The sequence below is a fragment of the Hypanus sabinus genome, chromosome 7 (genome assembly GCF_030144855.1).
Source record: "Hypanus sabinus isolate sHypSab1 chromosome 7, sHypSab1.hap1, whole genome shotgun sequence".
NCBI classification, from domain to species: Eukaryota; Metazoa; Chordata; class Chondrichthyes; order Myliobatiformes; family Dasyatidae; genus Hypanus; species Hypanus sabinus.
The window spans coordinates 97,247,069-97,270,608 of NC_082712.1; the positions used below are offsets into that span (position 1 = coordinate 97,247,069).

The window sequence follows — 23,540 nt, forward strand, 5'->3', positions numbered from 1 at the left end:
ATCTATATGAATTAAAATAACAAACACAGGCAATTTAATGCCTGATACAGAAATTTCATGGTGATTTTCATGATCAGTAGCCTAAAATCCTTATGATACGCCCAAAAGTAATCAGGAAACCAAATAGTTGTTGTCCAGTGTTATTAGTGGAAGTGGTTTAAACATAATCCCTAACTCCAAGCTTTATCATAGTTATACTTTAACCAGTTTGTTCTGCCCAATATTATGCATTTTTGTAAATCATTAGTATGGAATAGTTTCATAGAAACTTGGAATAGTTTCAAACAGTCTGTTGACCAAAGCACTAGTGTTCCCTACTCCCGCCTGAGCCCCCTTGTCACATTGACTACAGTGGGTAAGTTTTTAAATAACTTAATCAGAATGAACATTTGCTTGTTTCTATTAACAGATCAGACAATGTTTTGGAAGCTTTCCCAGATAAAGAGAATTTAGTCACGGCTCCATGTTTTGTACTCACTTGAGTGAATGGTCTTTGGGACTGATCTACATGTCAAGATCTGAACACCTTGTTCAACCCAAAGTTCAGACCTTTAAACCATTGAAGGTTCCATAGCTAGAACATGCTGCAGTTGTTGAAGAATTATTAAGTCGGGGGAACAAAGAAAGTGACCAGAAAACCTTCCCATGTATGTGAATACACTGTAACGATTGGGTTTGGAAATTTTGATGAGTCCCTACCCTGGGTTGATCTCTTGGTGCATCGCCAGAAAATTAAAACAAATTATGTGGTTAATCTCTTACTGTGGTTTGGTTCCAAAACTTCAGACACACCCAGAGCCCTTTTGCAAAATTGGCATATGCCTCCTCTACTCCACCTCATTCCCTTAACACACCCCAGGTTCACAGACCCTAAACCTTTATACCCCAAGCTCATGGAATGCCACCTCCATTGGTCACAGGCTCTGACCCTCTCCCTTCAGAACAGAAGATCAGGCTCAAAGACAGCTTCTATCCCACTTATCAGACTGTTGTACAATAAGACTAGGTCTTGGCCTCACCACATACCTCATTATGATCTTGCACGTTATCATTTACCTGCATTTTTTCAGTAACTGGTACACTTTATTCTGCATTGTTAATGTTTACCTTGTTCTACCTCAATGCACCTTGTAATGATTTGATCTGTATGAAGAGGATACAAGACAGGTATCCATAAGACCATATGACAAACAGCAGGAGCAGAATTAGGCTATTTGGCCCATCAGATCTGTTCCACCACTCCATCATGGCTGATTCATTTTCTCTCTCAACCCCAATCTCTTGCCTTCACTCTATAACTTTTGACGCCCTTACTAATCAGGATCAATGATTTGGCCTCCACAGCTGTCAGAGGCAAGGAATTCCACAGATTCACGACCCTCTGGTTAAAGAAAGCCCTCCTCAGCTCTGTTCTAAAGGGACATCCTTGCATTTTGAGGCTGTGCCCTCTGGTCCTAAACACTCCCACTGTAGGAAACATTCTCTCCACATCCATGTGGCAACCATACAGTGAAAACCGAAAATCGAGTTATATGCAGACCAATAAAACAGTAATGTTTGGGCAACTGAGGAGGTGACTGTTTGCTCTGGACAAGTGTGATCTCACCCATGTCTTGTGCCTACAGTTCCCTGCATGAACTAGGATGACGAAGCGTGTCTACAGTGAGCTCCCGGACGGAGGCTGGGGTTGGATGGTCGTTCTGGCTGGCTTTCTGAATAACTGCCTTTTGACTGGCATCGTCCGCTCCTTCAGCGTGTTCTTTCTGCACTTCACACAACACTTCCAGGAGACTTCCAGCCGGGTGTCCTGGATCACTTCAATGGCCATTGCGACTCAGCAGTTTGCAAGTTAGTCCCCTTTTCACTTGCGTGGCTTACCAGGTAACTGTTTGAACAGGCTTCTGTAACAACACACAAAACGCTGGTGGAACTCAGCAGGTTAGGAAACGTTTCGGGCCACGATCCTTCTTCAGGACTGGGAAGGAAGAGGGAAGGCCCCAGGATAAAAAGGTAGGGGTGGGGGGGAAGGAGGCTGGCTGGAAAGTGGCGGGTGAAACCAGGTGGGTGGGAAAGGTACAGGGCTGAAGAAGAAGGAATCTCATAGGAGAGGAGAGTGGACCATAGGAGAAAGGGAAGGAGGAGGGGACCCTACACAGAAGAAGGAATTTCTTCAATGCTGATAACATCCATGTTTTCAGGAGGTTTAAATAACTTGTAGTTCTCACTCTGACTCAGTTGACCAGAGCCCCTCACCTCTCGAGTCACATTATGGATTGAGGTCCTCTCCCCGGGCTGACACCTCTGAGCTGAGGGAGACTATGAGACATAGAGGCACAGTTAGGCCATTCAGCCCATCAAGTCTGCTTCGCCATTCCATCATGGCTGATTTATTTTCTCTCTCAACCCCATTTTCCTTCCTTTTCTCCCATAATCTTTGATGCCCTGATTATTTTGGCCTTCCACTCATTGGCTAAAGAAATTCCTCCTCATCTTTGTTCTAAATGGATGTCCTTCTATTCTGATGCTGTGTCCTCTGGTCCTAGACTCTCTGACTATTGGAAATGTCCTCTCCGTGTCCACTCTATCTAGGCCAGAGCTTCCCAACCTTTTCTGGGCCATGAACCCCTACCATTAACTAAGGGGTCCATGGACCCCGGGTTGGGAACCCCTGATCTAGGCCTTTCAATATTCAGTATATTTCAATGAAATTTCACCCCCATTCTTCTAAACTCCAAATATTAAGTATGTTTCAATGAGATTACCCCCCACCACCACCCCTAATCTTCTAAACACCAGTGAGTACAGGGCCAGAGCCATCAAACACTCCTCATACATTGACTGTTCCATTGTCATTAACTTCCCCTGGACTCCAGTAGGTGTCACACTGTCAGAGGGTCAGACACTCTGCCCCATTTGCACTGAGAAGGAACACAGCAATACTGGAGGCGCAGTGGGGGTGGGAGGACCAGCTCTGAAGAGGTGCTGAATCACAGAGGGGGCAAAACTACAGGAATGCACTTTGTCAGAGGGGCAGTGCTGAATGGGCACTGTACCCTAGAGTGGAGGGGAGGGGGCTGCAGGTCAAAGGGAGAATTCTGAGGTATTCAGAGCTGTCGTGCTGCACCGGGGGCTCCAGTACAGAGGGAGGAGAGAACTGTCAGAGTACTTGTACTAATACGGCTCTGTATGAGAAATTAGACTGCACACCCACCCGTCTGCTTTGTCAGCTCAATGCATGAGACTTTCTGGAGCAGTGGAGGTTATTCCAAAGTCCAATGTTTATTTATATTTCAGTTAACCTCACTCGAAGCATTATCTTATCACTTCATGTCATAATGTTCTGTGCATAGATTGGCTACTACAGTGTGTACCCTCGCTTCAACAGATCTTTATTGGTTGACATAATATGCATTCACTCACCCCAACTCTGAACTGATTCCACAACCCCACCCCTTCCCTTTATTCCTTGGTCTTCTGTCCTCTCCTAACAGAGCCATCCTTCCCTAACTCTGTCTTTTTCCCAGCTCTTCATTGATCTGTTTACTGGGATACAGTGTGGAGTGGGACCTTCTGGCCCTTTCAGCTTTGCCCGGCAACCCATCTGTTTAATCCGAGCCTAGTCACGGGACAATTTACAATGACCAATTAGCCTAACAACTTTTACACTGTGGCCATAGGGAGAATGTACAAACTCCATAGAGATAGCAGTGAGAATTGAACCGGGACCCCTTTACTTCACCCCCTCCCTCCCCCCCCCCCCCCACTTTCTTACTCTGATGTCTCCTCTTCCTTTCCAGTCCCGATAAAGAGCCTTGGCCTGACACGTTTATTCACTTCCATGCACACTGCCTGACCTGCTGAGTTCCTCCAGCAGTTTGTGTGTGTTGCCCTGGATTTCCAGCATCTGCAGAATCTCTTGTCTTTGTGGTACCACAACCTACAGACTCACTTTCAAGGACTCCATAACTCTGTATTATTTATTTATTTTTGCCATGTTTATCTTATTTTGAACATTAGTTGTTTGTCACTCTTTAAGTGCAGTTCTTCACAAATTATATTGCATTTCTTTATTTTCCTTTCAATGCCTACAAGAAAGTGGACCTCAAAACAGAACACAAATAGAATTCTATAAAATAATAGAATGGGCCTGAAAATGATATACAGACTCAGGTAATAAATTTACTTTGACTTTGTAAATACCCACAGTTGCCTGTAAGGAGTCTATACATTCTCTCCATGACCACATGGGTTTCTTCCAGGTGCTCCGGTTTCCTTCTGTAGTCCAAAGACGAACCAGTTGGTAGGCCGATTGGTCATTGTGAATTGTCCTGTGATTAGGCTGGGGTTAACTGGAGGGTCGCTGGGCAGTGTGGCTCGAGAGCCATGGGAGCAGGTGGTGGACGGTCACATGAGCAGCCGGTGCAGATCACAAGTTCTGGTTATACGACCACTGACACCAGGCAGACAATTTCCGAAGAGTATTAATAATGGCTGGGATCATCCATTTTGTAAAGACACTGCCCAGAAGGCAGCAATTGCAAACCAGTTCTGCAGAAAAATTTGCCAAAAGCAATTATGCTCGTCGAAAAAGACCATGATCGCCAACATCATACGACACAGCACATAACGAATGAATGAGTTCTAGTCTCACCCAGCCTCAATGGGAAAAACCTGTTTGGATTTACCCTGTCTACTTATAGCTTTATATACCTCTATCAAGTCTCCCATCACTCTCCTCGGAGGGAGTTTAGGTATATTTACATAAAAGCCAGACCACAACAGCAAAACAAACTTCCTTCTCTAAAGAGCCTCAGTGAACCAGGTACCATTATAAAATTTCAAATCCAAACTTCTTTAATTACAGGAGTTTAACTCCCTCTCAGCTGACATTCTGAGATTCAAGCTCATGGCCCTTATCGAAGGAAGGATGTGCTGACTTGGAGAGGGTTCAGAGGCGGGCCACAAAAATTATACTGCGATTGAAAGTCTTATCATATGAGGAGTGTTTGATGGCTCAGGGCCTGTACTCACTGGAATTCAGAATAATGAGAGGGGATCTCATTGCAACCTATCAAACGTTGAAAGGCCTCAATAGAGTCATTTTGGAGAGGATGTTTGGTGTGGTGGGGGAGACTAAGAAACTTTCTCAGAATAAAGAGAAGTCCACTTAGGATGGAGATTAGGAAGAATTTCTTCAGCCAGAGGATGGTAAATCTGTGGAATTCTTGATGGATGTGGAGGCCAAGTCTTTGAGTATACTTAAGGCGGAGGTTGATAGGTCCTTGATCAGTCAGGGCATGAAGGGATACGGGGAGAAGGCAGGAGACTGGGGCTGAGAGGGAAATGGGTCAGACATGATGAAATGGTGGAGCAGACTAGACTAATTCTGCTCCAATATCTTACATTCTCAGGATCAATGGTCAGACCTCAGGCTGCAAGATCCCCGATAACCACGTGCTACTACACCCCAGGTCATGTATAGACGGAAGGTCTTAGAGCCGGAAAGCTGGACTGCGTTGAGGAAACAATGCACTAATCTCATAGTCATTCACGTGCATTACCTCTGACTGATTTCCTGTTGACTCTCGCCACTGTTTCTGACACTGCAACTCGGCTGTTACAGCTCTCAAGTCATTTTAATGACTTCAACACTGCCACACCTCAGGGATGTGTGTTTAGTCACTGTTCTACTCCCTCTCTGCCTCTGACTGTGTGGCTAGGTATAGCTCGAATGCTATCGATAAATTTGCTGACAGTACAACTATTGTTTCCGATTGTAACAAGAGGCCATACAGGAGTTGAGTGGTGTCATAGCAACAACCTTGCACTCAATGTCGGTAAGACCACAGAAAGAATAAGACAGGAAAAGCACACCAGTCCTCACACAGGGATCAGAAGTGGGGAGGGTGAGCAAGTTCAAGCACCTGGGGGTCAACATCTCTGAGGATCTATCCAGGGCCAACAGCAGACACAACAGCAGCTATATTTCATCAGGTGTTTGAGGAGGTTTGGTATGTCAGCAGAAAACATTTGGAATTTTCTACATGGAGAGCATCCTAACTGTCTGCATCACTGTCTGGTATGGGGGGGGGGGGTTACTCCTCAGACTGAAGTAAGCTGCAGAGTTGTGAAATCAGTCAGTTCCATCATGGGCACTAGCCTCCATCTTCGAGGAGCGATGCCTCAAAAAGCCAGTATCCATGATAAAGGAAATCCATCCCCTCTTCTTCTGTAGGAGATACAGAAGCCTGAAGGCACACACTCAGTGATTCGGGGACAGCTTCTTCTCCTCTGCTGTCCGATTTCTGAATGGACATTGAACCAACATTCCTTCTAATTTGTAAAGACCAGTGTGTGCAATAATCTTGCGCTGTGCAGTGTTTTGCCCCGTGTCTGGTGAACTACATATACTTGTCTGGACACGCTCCCCCGCTGACTGCTCCTGTGGCTCCTCCCACTGACCCCTGTATAAAGGCGATTGGGGCCTGAGCCCGGCCTCTCAGTCTCCAGGATGTAGCATGGTGGTCAATTGCTGCTTGTTCTTTCTTCCAGTCAATAAAAGCCGATATCTCACCTCACGTCTCAGAGAGTTATTAATGGTGCATCAATGTGACAAAATGTGTGCACTGAATTTTATATATTTAGGTATTAATTTTAACGGCTAGCAAAACATTGTCAATAGGAACTTTGATCTCCTTTGGGTTTGATCGTTTTCGCTCTCACTCATCTGCACTCTCACAAAGCATACGCAGCAGGCTTGGAAAGGGTAATGAAGGATTTTCTTGCCCGAGCTTTTGCACACTGTCTATATGTGATCTGTTTGCTAAATGATGCTTTAAAAAGTCAAGTTTCCCAAATATCACGCCACTTCTTCCCACTTGCAAATTCTCCAGCAACTTTTACATCACAACACCACATCACTACATCACAGGTAACACCAGTTTCTGTATTGTACATAAATATTTCTCATAGCTGCACGTTCCTGAACCTATGAGCTGCTGGTGCAGCTGTTTCTACTGTTTCTTTGAGCCATTCCACTTTAAATGAACTCACAGTTCTTTTGTGATTCACACCATTTGCTTCTTTAGAATTCGACATGACGAATCAATAACAGTACAAATAAGCCAGTTCTAAAATCTGCCAACAAATCATTGCAAACTCCACAGAAACAGGAAAAGGAAATGTGATTGTGTACGATTGTGATATATACTTAACACCTTATGGCCACAATCATCCCCAGCATCAGAGACTGGTGTATGGCTGTAGAGAAACAAATAATAGATTGCGAACAGCCAAAGATGGCGAGACCAGCTACCAAGGGGAAGGATCTTCTACAGGCCTTGGAGTACCAGTCAAATATTTTGCACCAAAATCCAGTCAGTAATGGGCAAAACCAAAAGGTGTCTGACAATGTGGCCTCTTTCCCTTGGCATCTATCACACATTGGCGAGACAGAAGGGTAAATCCTGTGCAATCTAAGTTTAGAGTAGTGGGGACAGTGAACAACTTTAAACTGGATCTGTTGATGACTGCTATTGACAAAGCAAGCCTGTAGACAAACTCTTGTCCCAGGCAGCTTCAGATAATTCAATGCCCAACTCCTCTCTCCAGGCATCTCTAATCTTCACAGTAGACGCTACAGTGCAATCATCAAACAAGTGATTGAAATTAGGAGAGCCAGAAGGGGCCATGAGAAGGCCTTATCTTGAGGGAATGGAAATCGCCCTCTCCCCCTTCCTTTCGGAGATGGATGGCTGATACGATCTCAGTCATACAGACGGAGAAACTTAGGTTCCTGAGAACCCATTCAATTAAAAAAATTTCAGCTATCTGGGATCCATTTCTTGCCTACCTGGACGGGGCCGGGGGCGGACGAACAATTTCCCCCCAGCTGATTTCTCACGGCCCTCATTTGTGATTTAATGTTTAGTATTTTTGAGTGCTTTGTACAATAGGCATCCCTTTAATGTTATGTTGTTATGTTCTTTTTTGCTTATTTCATTTTTACACGTGTCTGAGCTGGTATGTTCTTGTTGATTTCATTGATTTTTTTGAAAATTTTGAAAATAAAGTATTTAAAAAACATGCACTCCTTAGTGGGAACATTGCATTGACTCTTTTTTGCATTACTTACTTAATTTAACTAAAGAATACAGTATACTGTAATTCACAGTTTTTCCCCTCTATTACTGCTGCCACAAAGACAACAAATTTCACAACATATGCTGGAAATAGTAAACACGGTTCTGATTCTGCATTGTACCCTGTCCAGGACCAAAATCCCTTTCCTCATGTCTTCATAAATCAAACTATTGAGTACAGGAGTCGGGATGTTCTGTTGAAGTTGCGTAAGACGTGGGAGTATTGTGTGCAGTTCTGGTCACCTACCTATAGGAAAGATATCAATAAGATAGAAAGAGTGCAGGGAATATTTGCAGAAATTTTGCAGGAACTTGAGGACCTGAGTTATTAGGAAAGATTGAATAGGTTAGAACCTAATTCCCTGGAGCTCAGGAGAATGAGGGGAGATTTGACAGAAGTATACAAAATTATAAGGGGTATAGATATAGATTCCACTGAGTTTGTGTGAAACTAGATCTAGAGGTGAAATATTTAAGGGGAACCTGATGAGGATCTTCTTCACTCAGAAGGTGGTGCTGGTGTGGAACGAGCTACCAAAGGAAGTGGTAGATGCAGGTTCCATTTAACAAAGTTTAGAGAAGCACATGGATGGGAGGGTGTGGCTGGCTATGGACATGGTGCAGACCGATAGGACTGGGCAGAGAAACAGTTCTGCATGGACCACATGGGCTGCTATTGAGCTGTATGCAGTTTAAGCAGAACTTGTCCAACTGTGACATACTTTGCTTCCTTATTTCAATGTATTTATGATGACAGCCAATACTTGATTAGCATAGACTATTTTGTAGCTGCCGGCTAATGAATTTCCACATTGTCTACATCCGTAGGTCCAATTGGGAGTGCTTTTGGAAAGCGTTATGAAGCCCGTTCAGTTGTCATGGCCGGTGGGATTTTAGCCTCACTGGGGATGTTCGTTGGCTCATTTGGACAGAGTCTTCTACACATGTACCTCTCCATCGGACTTCTGACAGGTTTGTCCCACAGTTCATTGGTTGGTCTCACTGGTTGCTCTCAAGACTACTTGCAAACTTCCGTCATTATCAACATGCAGCAGTGCCCAATGCAGACCAGCTACTGTTTCTGTTGTAAAAAGCGTTGGTCTCTCTGCTCTATGGCCACCTTGCAGAGAATGTCTTGTGTTTCCTCCCACAGCTACTTCAAAGGTTCAAAGATTCATCAAACTATGTATGCAGTATACATTTCTGAGAGTTTTCTTCTCCAGATAGGTTCAAAAAACTAGGTAATGATAGAGATCTAGAAGATTATAAGGCAAGCAGGAAGGAGTTTAAGAATGAAATTAAGAGAGCCAGAAGGGGCCATGAGAGGGCCTTGGCAGGCAGGATAAAGGAAAACCCCAAGGCATTCTTCACATATGTGAAGAGCAAGAGGATAAGACGTGAGAGAATAGGACCAATCAAGTGCGACAGTGGAAAAGTGTGTATGGAACCGGAGGAGATAGCAGAGTTACTTAATGAATACTTTGCTTCCATATTCACTACAGAAAAGGATCTTGGTGATTGTAGTGATGACTTACAGCAGATTGAAAAGCTTGAGCATGTAGACAGTAAGAAAGAGGATGTGCTGGAGCTTTTGGAAAGCCTTTAGTTGGATAAGTCTCCGCGACTGGACGGGATGTACCCCAGGCTACTGTGTGGGTGAGGGAAGAGATTGCTGAGCCTCTGGTGATGATCTTTGCATCATCAATGGGGACAGGAGAGGTTCCGGAGGATTGGAGGGTTGCAGATGTTGTTCCCTTATTCAAGAAAGGGAGTAGAGATAGCCCAGGAAATTATAGAATAGTGAGTCTCACTTCAGTGGTTGGTAAGTTGATGGAGAGATACTGAGAGGCAGCGTTTATGAACATTTGAAGAGGTATAATATGATTAGGAATAGTCAGCATGGTTTTAAGAGACTCCTGGATGGCTGCATGGAGCTTAGAAAAATAGAGGGCTATGGGTAAGCCTGGGTAGTTTCTAAGGTAGGGACATGTTCGGCACAGCTTTGTGGGCCAAAGAACCTATATTGTGCTGTAGCTTTTATATGTTTCTATATCGGACCCTGGTCAGACCCCAGTTGGAGAACTGTGCTCTTTTTTGGTCACCTCTGTACAGAAAGGTTCTGTAAACTATAGGAAGAGTGCAGAGGAGGTTTACAAGGATGTTGCCTGGATTGGGGAGCATGCCTTATGAGACTAGGTTGAGTGAACTTGGCCTTTTCTCCTTGGAGTGACGGAGGATGAGAGGTGACCTGATAGAGGTGTATAAGATGATGAGAGGCATTGATTGTGTGGCTAGTCAGAGGCTTTTTCTCAGGGCTGAAATGGCTAACGTGACAGGACACAGTTTTAAGGTGCTTGGAAATAGGTACAGAGGAGATGTCGAGTACGTTTTTTACGCAGAGAGTGGTGAGTGCGTGGAATGGGCTGCTGGCGGCAGTGGTGGAGGCGGATACAATAGGGTCTTTTAAGAGACTCCTGGATATGTACATGGAGCTTAGAAAAACAGAGGGCTGTGGGTAACCCGAGGTAATTTCTAAAGTGCGTACATGTTCGGCACAGCATTGTTTTCTATGTTTCTATGATAGCCTCGAAACTAAGAAAAAAGAACAGCAACATGATCATCAACCCCCAAACATGCCTCCCCTGCATGAAATGCAACAAGGACATCAGTCCCCAAATACCCCTCTCCCCACACAAAAAAATGAACAAAAGCATAACAAGAACGTCAGCCTCCAAATCCCCTCCCCTGAAGAAAACACCAAAAGAACCTTGACCCCTAAACCCCCTCCCCTGAATGAAACACCAAATTCCTCTCCTCCCCACAAAGAAAAAAAACAAGAAAAAATAGACGAAAAATACAGAATATAAAACTGAAAAATAAGTAAAATCCATAGTCTAAATCTGTATCCATATATGCAGAATAACCTAGGTAACATCCTCCAGGCACAGCGGCAGGCCACACCGTCTCCCGTCTCCGACATCAGACCGATCCCATCAGCAATCAGAAGGCAGGCAGTCGATGCTCACCCTTCACATTCACCTTGATATTTCAATCTCAATTGTATAGTCACAGAGTCAGAAACAAGCCTTTTGGTCCATCTAGGCCCTGCTGAACAGTTACAGTGCCTATAACAATTATTCATTCCCCCCCCCCAGAAGTTTTCATGTTTTATTGTTTTACAACTGAATCACAATGGATTTAATTTGGCTTTTTTTTTACTCTGATCAACAAAGACTCTTTTGTGACAAATTGAAAACAGATCTCTACAAAGTGCTCTAAACTAATTACAAAAATAAGACACAAAATAATTGCTTGCATAAGTATTCACCCTCTTTAATAAGACACACCAAATCATCACTGGTGCAGACAACTGGTTCTAGAAGTTGCATAATTAGTCTAATGGAGATCACCTCCACATTTCCAAATGGAGAGTCAAGGTGTTTCAATTGGATTGGAATAAAAATCTGATTCTGGAAAGTCCAACTGTTGGTGTGTCAGTATCCCAGCAAAAACTACACCACGAGACAAAAGAACACGCCAAGCAACTCTGCAAAAAGGCTATTGAAAAGGACAAGTCAGGAGATGGATACAGGAATATTTCCAAGTCACTGAATATCCCTTGGAGTACAACTAAGTCAATCATCAAAAAGAATATGGAACAGCTGTAAATCTGCCTCGAGCAGACCATCCTCAAAGACTGAGTGACTGTGCCAGAAGGGGACCTGTGAGGGAGGCCACCAAGAGACCTATGACCACTCTGGAGGGGTTACAAGCTTCAGTGGCTGAGATGGGAGAGACAGTGCATACAACAACTGTTGCCCGGGTGCTTCACCGGTCACAGCTTTATGGGAGAGAAGCAAAGAGAAAGACACTGTTGAAAAAAAGTCACATGAAATCTCTGCTAGAGTTTGTTAGAACACATGAGGGAGACTCCGAAGTCAGCTTGAAAATGGTTCTATAGTCTGATGAAACCAAAATTGAGCTTTTTGGCCATCAGACTAAATATGATGTTAGGCGTAAGCCAAACACCGCACATCATCAAAAACACACCATCCCTACCATGAAGCATGGTGGTGGCTGCATCACGCTGTGGGGATGCTTCACTGCAGCAGGTATGGGAGGTTTGTGATGATAGAGGGTAAAATGAATGCAGCAAAACACAAGGAAACCCTGGAGGAAAACCTGATGCAGTCTGCAAGAGAACTGCGACTTGGGGGAAGACTCGTTTCCCAGCAAGACAATGACCCCAAGCATAAAGCCAAAGCTGCACAGGAAAGGCTTAATAACAACAAAGTTAATGCCTTGGAGTGGCCAAGTCAGAGTCCAGACCTCAATCCAATTGAGAATTTGTGGCTGGACTTGAAAAGAACTGTTCATTCACAACCCCCACGCAATCTGACAGAGTTTCGGCAGTTTTGTACAGAAGAATGGGGAAAAATTGCAGTGTCCAGATGTGCAAAGCTGATAGAGCCCTGTCCACACAGACTTGAGTCTGTAGTTGCAGCCAAAGTTGCAGCTACTAAAGACCGACTTGAACTTGAAGGGGGTGAATACTTACGCAATCAATTATTTTGTGGTTGATATTTGTAGAACACAGAAATCTACAGCACATTACAGGCACTTCAGCCCACAATATTGTGCTAACCTACTCTAGAAACTGTCCTAGAATTACCCTACCGCATTACCCTCTGCCTTTCTACGCTCCGTGTACCTATCTAAGAGCCTCTTAAAAGACCCTATTGTATCCGCCTCCACCACCATTGCCGGCAGTGCATTCCACGCACCCACCACTCTCTGTGTGAAAAACTTACCTCTGACATCCCCTCAGTACCTATTTCCAAGCACCTTAAAACCATGCCCTCTCATGCTAGCCATTGTAGCCTTGGGAAAAAGCCTCTGGCTATCCACACAATTAGTGCCTCTCATCATCTTACACACCTCTTATCTGACGTTGCTCCAAGGAGAAAAGGCCAAGTTCACTAAACCTATTCTCATAAGGTACACAACATCCTTGTAAATATCCTGTGCACCCTCTCTATAGTATCCACATCCTTCCCGTAGTGAGGTGACAGAACTGAACACAGTACTCCAAACAGGGTCTAACTAAGGTCTTATATAGCTCACGGCTCTTGAACTCATGTCTCGTGTTTGATGAAGGCCAACTCACCATATGCCTTACTAACAACACTGTCAACCTCCACAGCAGCTTTGAGTGGACACAGACCCCAGGATCTCTCAGATCCTCCACACTGCCAAAAGACTTAGCTTTAATACTGCATTCTGCCTTCAAACTTGACCTACTGAAATGAACCACTTCACACTTACCTGGGTTGAACTTCATCTGCCACTTTTTAGCCCAGTTCTACATCCTATCGATGTCCCGGTGAAACTCTGGCAACCCTTCAAACTATCCACAACACTCTCAACCTTTGTATCATCAGCAAACTTACTAACACACCCTTCTACTTCCTCATCCAGGCCATTTATAAAATTCATAAGAGGAGAGGTCCCAGAACTGATCCCTGTAGAACGCCACTAGTCACCAATCTCCATGCTGAATACGAACCATCTACCACCACCCTTTTCCTCTGTGGACAAGCCAGTTCTGGAGCCACAAAGCAACGTCCCCTTGGATCCCATGCCTCCTTACTTTTTGAATGAGCCTCGCATGGGGAACCTTATCAAATGCCTTACTGAAATTAATTAATGTAGATCACTTTGTAGAGTTCTGTTTTCACTTTGACACAAAAGTGTCATTTCTGCGGCTTAGTGACAAAACAGAAAATTAAATCCTCTGTGATTCAATGGTATAAAACAATAAAACTGAAATCTTTGAAGGGGGTGAATACTTTTGTATTCTGCCTGGTCCCGTCAATATACCCCTTCCCTACCTCTCCCATCCATGTACGTACTCAAACTTTTCTTATATGTTAAAACTGAATCCACAACCACCACTTGCACTGGCAGTGTGTTCCACACTCTCACTGCCCTCTGAGAGAAAATCCCCCTCATAGAAACATAGAAAATAGGTGCAGGAGTAGGCCATTCGGCCCTTCGAGCCTGCACCGCCATTCAGTATGATCATGGCTGATCATCCAACTCAGAACCCTGTACCTGCTTTCTCTCCATACCCCCTGATCCTTTTAGCCACAAGGGCCATATCTAACTTCCTCTTAAATATAGCCAATGAACCGGCCTCAACTGTTTCCTGTGGCAGAGAATTCCACAGATTCACCACTCTCTCTGTGAAGAAGTTTTTCCTCATCTCGGTCCTAAAAGGCTTCCCCTTTATCCTTAAACTGTGACCCCTCATTCTGGACTTCCCCAACATCGGAAACAATCTTCCTGCATCTAGCCTGTCCAATCCCTTTAGAATTTTATACGTTTCAATAAGATTCCCCCTCAATCTTCTAAATTCCAGTGAGTATAAGCCTAGACGATCCAGTCTTTCTTCATATGAAAGTCCTGCCATCCCAGGAATCAATCTGGTGAACCTTCTCTGTACTCCCTCTATGGCAAGAATGTCTTTCCTCAGATTAGGGGACCAAAATTGCACACAATATTCTAGGTGCGGTCTCACCAAGGCCTTGTACAACTGCAGTAGAACCTCCCTGCTCCTGTACTCAAATCCTTTTGCTATGAATGCCAACATACCATTTGCCTTTTTCACCGCCTGTTGTACCTGCCTGCCCACCTTCAATGACTGGTGTACAATGACACCCAGGTCTCATTGCATCTCCCCTTTTCCTAATCGGCCATCGTTCAGATAATAATCTGTTTTCCTGTTCTTCCAACCAAAATGGATAACCTCACATTTATCCACATTAAATTGCATCTGCCATGAATTTGCCCACTCACCTAACCTATCCAAGTCACCCTGCATCCTCTTAGCATCCTCCTTACAGCTAACCCTCAGGTTCCTTTTAAATATTTTACCTTTTAACTTAACCCATGACCTCCAGTTCTAGTCTCACCCAGCCTGCTTGCATTTACCCTGTCTACACCCCTCAGAATTTTATATACCTCTGTCAAATCTCCCCTCAGTCTCCTACACTCCAGGGAATAAAATCATAACCTATTCAACCTTTCCCTATATCCCATGTCCTCAAGTCCCAGCAACGTCCTTGTAAATTTTCTCTGTATACTTTCTATTTTATTAATATCTTTCCTGTAGTTAGGAGAGCAGAACTGCATACAAGTCTGACCTCACCAACGTCTTCTACAACTTCAACATAAAATCCCAATTCCTGTATTCAGTACTCTGATTTATGAAGGCCAATGTCCCAAAGACACTCTTTATGATCCTATCTATTTATGATGCCACTTTTAAGGTATTATTATTCTGTATTTGTCTGGCAGCATCCTAGTAAACCTCTTCTGCATTTTCTCTAAAGCCTCAACATCCTTGTTGTAGTGGGGCAACCAGAATTGTTTGCAATACTCCAGATGAGGCCTAACCAGAGTTCTACAAAGTTTCAATATACCCTGCTGAGTTTTGAGCTCAATACCTCACTACTAAAAACAAACATCTCATAACCCTTGACCACCTTGTCAGCCCATGTAGGCACTTTCAAAAAGCCACGAACTTGGATCCCAAGGTCTCCCTGCTCAGCAACACAGTTAAGGATCTTGCCCTTAATAGTGAACTGTCTCCCTGCATTTGCGCCACCCTACTGAGGTGCAGCACCTCATACTTATCTGGGCTAAACTCCATCTGCCATTTCTCAGCCCATATCTGCAACTGCTGAACATGCTGAATGCTTTGCCAGTCTTCTACACCATCCACAACGCTGCCAGTCTTTGTACCTTCTGCAAATGTACTAACCCACCCATATACATTTTCATCTAGGTCATTTATATAAATCACAAATAGCAGAGGTCCCAGCAGAGATCCCTGTGGAACTCCACTAACTACAGATCTCCAGCTTCAGCCACTATCAATCTGTCTTCTATGCGCAAGCTAGTTCTGAATCCAAGCAGCCAATTCACTGCAGACCCTGTGCACTTTAATCTACTGGATTAGCCTCCCCTGAGACTTCCACTTCTGTTTTGGAAAGATAAGGAGAAAAGTTGATATAGATCATGAATCATGCATTAATGAGGAAAAATTGAGCATTAAATACCCGCAAAATGTTTAAGAAGACCAGAGTAAAGAGTTTAAGGTCCTGATGAGCTTGAGTAGGAAGTTATAAAATATTCACAAACTTTGACCAAGCCAACTTTTTTATTTCTTTATTTGATCTCCAGGTTTTGGCTGGGCACTGGTCTTTACCCCCACAATGACTATGATCTCCAGGTACTTCAAGAAACGTAGAGCCTTGGCGACCGGCTTGGCATTTACCGGGGGCGGCATTGCATCCTTCTTCTTCCCTCCTCTCTTCCAATTCCTGATCGATGAGTACTTCTGGCGTGGGGCCCTCCTGATTCTGTCTGCAATAATGCTGAACTTCTGCGTCTGTGCGGCCTTGTTGAGACCCATCCGTCTGCAAGAGGACCATGCTGATAGCCCGAGCGAGCATAGTGAAAATGGAGCAGAAAGCGCAGGGTTTTGGGATAAAGTGACTTCTGCCTTTGATTTGACCCTTATCCTACACCGTGGCTTTGTAGTGTACACTCTTGCAGCGACCCTGATAACCGTGGGGTTTTTTGTGCCCTACTTCCACCTAGTGGCCCATGGAAAGAACCTTGGACTAACAGATTATGAGGCAGCCTTCCTCTTATCCGTCATTGCCATCACTAGTACAGCCGCTCGACTCTTTTCGGGTTGGGTAGCTGATCTCAACTTGCTCCGGTCAATCCACTGGTTTCTACTCTGCAGCATCCTAACTGGGCTCAGCGTTCTCCTCCTGCCTGTGGGCCACTCCTACCCCACTCTAATGGGGCTTTGTATCTTCTATGGCTTTTGTGATGGAATCCTTTCCCCACTCTTCTTCTCCACTCTCCCAGATATAGTGGGAATTGGCCGGACCCTCAACGCCACAGGTCTCTTTCTGATGTTCCTGAGTATTGGCGGGCTCCTTGGGCCTCCCCTGTCAGGTAACAAACATTCAGCATGATCTTCCTCCACCTCTTCGCTCATGTGCTTTCATCATGATTTTAGGAATGAAAGGGTTAATGTATGAGGAATACTTGATGGCTCTGGGCCTGTACTCGCTGGAGTTTAGGAGAATGAGGGGGTCTCACTGAAGCCTATTGACTATTGAAAGGCCTAGATAGCGTAGATGTTGAGAGGATGTTTCCAATAGTGGGGGAGTCTAGAACTGGAGGGCACAGCCTCATAATAGTACATCCCTTTAAAACAGAGATGAGGAGGAATTTCTTTAGCCAGAGGGTGGGGAATCTGTGGAACTTATTACCATAGACGCCCTTGGAGGTAAAGTCATTGGGTGCATTTAAAGCCGAGGTTGACAAGCTCTTGATTAGTAAGGGCATCGAAGGTTACAGGGAGAAGGCAGGAGACTGGGACTGAGGGGAATAACAAATCAGCCATAATGGAATAGCAGAGCAGACTCGATGGGCTGAATAGCCTAATTCTGCTCCAACGTCTGATTGTCTTCTGGTCCAAAAGGGCAATACAAGTTATCAATCAGGCAGGAATCCTGGCAGCTTTCCCAATCTATGGTATGTCAGGCTAAATCCAGCAGTTGCATCAACCAGTATTCCTGATTAGCATGGGTGAGCAATTGTGCTCCAAGGACCCCAGATTGACCATAACCAGTGGTATTGCTCAGACATAACCTGGCCTCCTAGTGGTGAAATGTAGATGAAAGCCAGGCCCACATTTAACATTCAAACACTATCATACAACCCAGGACTTTGAAAGGAACTTCTGGAATATAGAAAATGTAGCAGCCATGTGAAATTCCCACAGATGCCCAGGTGAAGCAAAGCCAGAAGGAAATTCTGGTGGAGACCTACAGCCAATCTGACTTGCATCTGACTGGGGTAAGGGAAGGGAGAAGGCTAATCGAACCATCCAATAGCCTGTTCATTTCAAAGTTTCCCTCAAGGTAGCTGGTACACATTCGGCTCTCTGACTCTTAACATTTGGAGAGATAATGGACAATCTGCACACCAAAACAATCTCATTGTTGCCTTCAGAGTGTTTTTTTCCAAGGCAACACACACAAACTGCTGGAGGAGCTCAGCAGGCCAGGCAGCACCTATGGAAAGGAATAAACAGTCAACATTTCTGGCTGAGACCCTTCATCAGGACCATGTTTGAGTTTTTTTTATCAGTAGAAGGACACTGCACTGATATGAGGAACTGAGATATGAAATATTAACATATTGAATATTGAAAGGCCTAGGCAGAATGGGCAGAGAGAAAACGTTTCTGGCAGTGGGATAGCCTAGGACCTGGGGGCACAGACTCAGAATTCAAGGATAAAACAGAGGTGAGGAAGAATTACTTTAGCCAGTGGGTGATGGAATTTGTTGTCACAGACGGCTGTGGAGGCCAATTCATTGGGTATATTTAAAGTGGAGCTTGATAGGTTCTTGATAAGTGAGTGTCAAAGGTTTGGGGAGGAAGGAAGGAGACTGGGGTTAAGTAGGATGACAAATCAGCCATGATGGGATGGCAGAGAAGATTCAATGGGCCAAATGGCCTAGTCTTATGGACAGGGTGGAATGGGGTAAGGATGGGCATAGCAACAAGCACAGTAGAGAATGTGATGGCTCATCAAAACTCATATTCTTATCTTCACTCTCAGGGCTGCTGGAAGACAAGACTGGAAGCTACAGCACCTCCTTCGTTGTGGCAGGTGGCTTCATGCTGACAGGATCACTTGTCCTCCTCCTCCTTCCGGGTTTCTTTGTCTGTACCACAATCCTGTCCAAACAGCCGACTGAAGACCCTGTCCAGCCTGGTGCAAGGCTCCCTGCTGTAGAAAACAACCAGAGCTGAGTCAGCAAGCAGGACAGGGCTGGGCAGAAGCTTGTGGAACTAACAAGAAAGCAACTGTTTCCAGCCTAAGACTAGAAGTCCGAATTAGAATCAAGTATATCTCAGACACATAGAGCATACAGTACAGGCCCTTTGGCCTGTGATCTTGTGTCGAGCATTTAACCTACCCCAAGATCAATCTAATCCTTCCCTCCCAAATAGCCCTCCATTTTTCCATCATCCTTGTGCTCACCTCAGAATCTCTTAAATGTCCCTAATGTATTTGCCACTACCACCACCCCTGGCAGCCCATTCTACGCCACTCTCTCTTACATCCCCTCCCTATACTCATCTCTAATCACCTTAAAACCATGCCCTCTTGTATTAGCCTTTCTGCCCTGGGAGTCCACTTTATCTTAGACTCATCATCGTAGATACCTCTACCAAGTCACATCTCACCCTCCTTCGCTCCAAAGAGAAAATCCCTGGGTCATTCTGCCCATCCTCATCAGACATGCTCTGTGATCTGGGTAGCATCCTGGTAAATCTCCTCTGCATCTTCTCTAAAGTCTCCACATCTTTCCTAGAATAAGGGAACCAGAACTGAACACAATACTCCAGATGTGATCCAACCAGAGTTTTATAGAAACTGTAAATTACCTCACAGCTCTTGAACTCAGTCCCACAGTTGATGAAGGAAGGCCAACACACCATACGCCTTCTTAACACCCTATCAACTTGCATGGCAACTTTGAAGGATCCACAGACAAGAGCAATTTGCTCGTCCTAATAATCCTGCCATTAACTCTGTACCCTGCCTTCGAGTGTGACCTTCCAAAGTGAATCACCTCACATTTCCCCAGATCAAACTCTGTACATCATGAAATGTATTTTTTTTATGGCAGTACAGTGCAAGACATAAAGATCACAATAAGTTACAAAAAAAAATTGAACAGGGCAAAAGAAGACTGAGGGGGTTCGTGGACCATTCAGAAACCTGCTGGTGGACAGGAGGAAGCTGTTCCTGAACTGTTGAGTATGGGTCTTGTACCTCCTCCCTGATGGTAGTAATGAGAAGAGGGCATGACACACAAAATGCTGGAGGAACTCGGCAGGCGAGGCAGCATCTATGGAAGTGAGTAAACGTTCATTGTTTCCAGCCCAGACCCTTCATGATGGCTTCTGGGAGAGGGCATGTCCTGAATGGTGAGGATGCCACCTTTTGAAGATGTCCCCGTGATGGAGCAACCCTCCTCAGCTCTTCCAGGCCCTGCACATTGGAAAGATGATGTGACCAGTCAGGTTGCTCTCAATACACACTGACCTCCCTGGGCTTTGCTTGCCCTCAATCAGAGGAGCAGCAAGTTCGACGTTGTAAGAGTGCTGCTCCCCGGAAAGTGGATGATGGAACTTAAGGTTCAAGACCTGTCCTTATAGTGAACTCATGGTGGGGCTCATGCAAGAGAGCCACTCATCTGAACTGTCTCATTCAATGTGGCTATTAGAGTTAATTAAGTTATTGTAGACACAATAAAATCAAGAGAGTCTTCAAATTGTATACCATATCAAAGTACTATACAAGACTGTTAACCAGGATGGTGGTGAATATCGGCAGCTCGGGTTGAGGCATTTGACGTTGTGGTGTTTGTCGAGCTTGGCAATTAGCTGGCCGACATTTCATCACCAGTTGAGGGGACAACCTAAGCGCAATATCGTTTGTGCTAACCTCAGTGTGCTCACGTTTATATATTCAGTTGGCCTTTGAACTTTATTGGCTTGCATTTCTTTGGCCCTTACGGAGTTATCAGAAGAGAAGCACTCTACTAAAATTTCCTATGACTGCTTCCTGCTTGCCTGCGCCAGAGCCTCCATAGTGTCCCAGAATTCAAAGATCAGTGGAAGGGGTAGCCAATCAGGACCAAGGCAAGTGAATGGGGGCTTCTATAGACACGAGCGTGTCACCTCGACTGGCGACGAAACGTCTGCACGCTAATTGCCAGGCTCAGTGCAAAGTCAAACAGTTAACGAGGTTAACAGTTGCTATCTGCACAGCAAGATCTAAGCGGTATCAACCTGCATTTATCAATTAGGTCTTTAGATTGATTAAACTTACCCAGGTGCTCCACAATACAGCACGTAGCACAGCAGCCAGCGTTGCACTTTCCAGCATCAGCCGTCACTGATCGGGGTTAAATTCCCACCACCATCAGTAAGGGGAGCATGAGGGGAAACTTCTTCACTCAGAGGGTGGGGAGAGTGTGGAACGAGCGGCCAGCATGGTGCAAGCAAGATTGATTTCAATGTTTGTGTCAGAATCAGAATTAGGTTTAGTATCATATGTCGTGAAAATTGTTAACTTCGTGGCTGCAGGACTTTGCAATACATAAAAGAGAGAAAAATCTGAATTACAGTAAGTATATTATTTAATTTAACATATTCAGTATATAAGCAGTGCAAAATTGGAAAAAATATATAGGCTATGGACCAGCTGTGGGTCAATGGGAGTAGACAGTTTAAATGGTTCAGAACAGACTATAGTGCTGAAGACCCTGTTTCTCTGCTGTATTTTTCCATGACTATGAGTTTATACATTCTCCCCGTGACTGTGTGGGTTTCCTCCAGGTGCTCAGTCCCTTCCCATATCCAAATATGTATGAATTAGGAGTTGTGGGCGTGCTATGTTGGCACCAGAAACATGATATCACTTGCGATATCTTCAGACACTTCGTCGTTGGCACAAAACAACTCATTCCAATGAATGTTTAATTACCGTGACAAATAGAGCTAATCTTTACCTTTAAAGGGCACTGTCAAACAAATCACACAGTGAGACATATTGGACAAACTAGGATGAGCTGGTTTGGCGCTGTGGTTCTACACTGATCGCAGATGCAGTGCGAGCTATGAGGAGGCACTGATCACAAAATCTTCCACAGGTTGGGGTTTTTCTCTCTAAAGAAACTGGAGGCTATGGAAGCCACCATAGGAGACAACGCCATTCGGCGCTACAATTCAAGCACCAGGGGCAAGACATGTTAAGTGCTGGGGTTAGGACTGAGCTTAAGTTACCACTCAATGCACTTTAGTAAACTTTTTAAGAACTTTTTAAAAGCTATTTATTAATGCTTTTTGGGAGGGTGATTTTAGATGCATATCATATTTATACTGAGTTAAATACTGTATGTAATTAGTTTTGCTATAATAAGTGTATGGGACTGGAAAAATGTTGAATTTCCCCTTGGGGATGATTAAAGTATCTATCTATCTATCTATATAAAAGCTTTTCAATATAAATAAGGGAAAATATTTCTGTGGGGGGAGAGACCAGCTTTATTAGCCCTCTAATCCAGGGGTTCCCAACTCTTTATGGACCAATACCATTAAGCAAGGGGTTCATGACCCCAAGTTGGAACCACTGCTCTAACGAGATGTTGTATAAGACATTGGTGAGGGTTAATTTGGAGAATTGTTTAATATTTTACCTACAGGAACAGCAATAAGATTGAAAGGATACAGAAGAAATTTATAAGGATGTTGTTGGGACTTGAGTTATATGAAAGGTTGACTAGGTTGGGTCTTTATTCCCTAGAATGTAGGAGAATGTTAGCAGAACAGAAAATCGGTTTTGTGGACAGGAATGAGATTCTCAGATGGTAGTTGCCAGGGTTCCATGGTCCAGAAGATAAAACCATAAAATATAGGAGCAGAATTAGCTTGTTTGCCCTATGGAGTCTGCTCCACCATTTCACCATGGCCGATCCATTTCTCCTCTCAGCCCCGATCTCCTGCCTTCTTCCTGTATCCCTTCATGCCCTGACCAATCAAGAATCTGTCAACCCCTGCCTTAAATATGCATAAAGACTTGGCCTCCACAGCTGCCTGTGGCAACGAATTCCACAGATTCGCTAGTCTCTGGCTAAAGAAATTCCTCTTCATCTCAGTTCTAAAAGGATGCCCCTCTTTTCTGAGGTTGTGTCCTCTGGTCCTAGACTCTCCACCACAAGAAACACCCTCTCCACATCCACTCTAGGGAGGCCTTTTAACATTCGATAGGCTTCAATTAGGTCATCCCTCATTCTTCCGAATTCCAGTGAATACAGGCCCAGAGCCATCAAACACTCTTCATATAACAAGCCATTCAATCCTGGAATCATTTCTGTGAACCTCATTTGAACCCTCTCTGGTGTCAGCACATCCTTTCTCAGATAAGGGGCCCAAAGCTGCTCACAATACTCCAAGTGAGGGTTCGCCAGTGCTTTAGAAAGTCTCAACGTTACATGCTTGCATATCTCAGATAGGGTCCTCAGTATTCTTAAGTGGGACAGGTGAATGGCCAGAGGTCATGGACCAAATAAGTAGCAATGACATAGATTTTTCAATGAAAAAGTGATGACATTCTGCAAAAGGAGTTCACGGAGTTAGGTGCTAAGTTAACGGGCAGGACCTCTCGGGTTGTGATCTCAGGATTGCTATCCATGCCACGTGCTAGTGAGGCCAGAACTAGGAAGATT

General features: G+C 44.4%; 1 protein-coding gene across 2 annotated transcripts; it reads left to right on the forward strand.

Moving 5' to 3' along the window:
* Positions 1–277: 277 nt before the first annotated feature.
* On the forward strand, positions 278–22,297 carry LOC132397023 (monocarboxylate transporter 13-like). 2 transcript variants are annotated; one of them, XM_059975249.1, is made up of 5 exons: positions 278–355; positions 1,626–1,848; positions 8,970–9,113; positions 16,389–17,177; positions 18,857–22,297. In XM_059975249.1, exons 2-5 carry the CDS (start codon positions 1,644–1,646, stop codon positions 19,048–19,050), a joined length of 1,332 nt encoding a protein of 443 aa, XP_059831232.1. In that variant the 5' UTR covers positions 278–355; positions 1,626–1,643; the 3' UTR covers positions 19,051–22,297. The 2 variants fall into 2 exon arrangements, with proteins under 2 accessions (XP_059831232.1, XP_059831233.1); XM_059975250.1 differs by lacking the exon at positions 278–355 and having other exon boundaries at positions 1,757–1,881.
* Positions 22,298–23,540: the final 1,243 nt, after the last annotated feature.

Coding starts and splice junctions, on each gene's coding strand:
- LOC132397023 (XM_059975249.1), top strand. CDS start 1,644: ATGACGAAGCGTGTCTACAGTGAGCTCCCGGACGGAGGCTGGGGTTGG. Junction 9,114..16,388: donor CTCCATCGGACTTCTGACAG/GTTTGTCCCACA, acceptor TTTGATCTCCAG/GTTTTGGCTGGGCACTGGTC. Junction 17,178..18,856: donor CCTTGGGCCTCCCCTGTCAG/GTAACAAACATT, acceptor CTTCACTCTCAG/GGCTGCTGGAAGACAAGACT.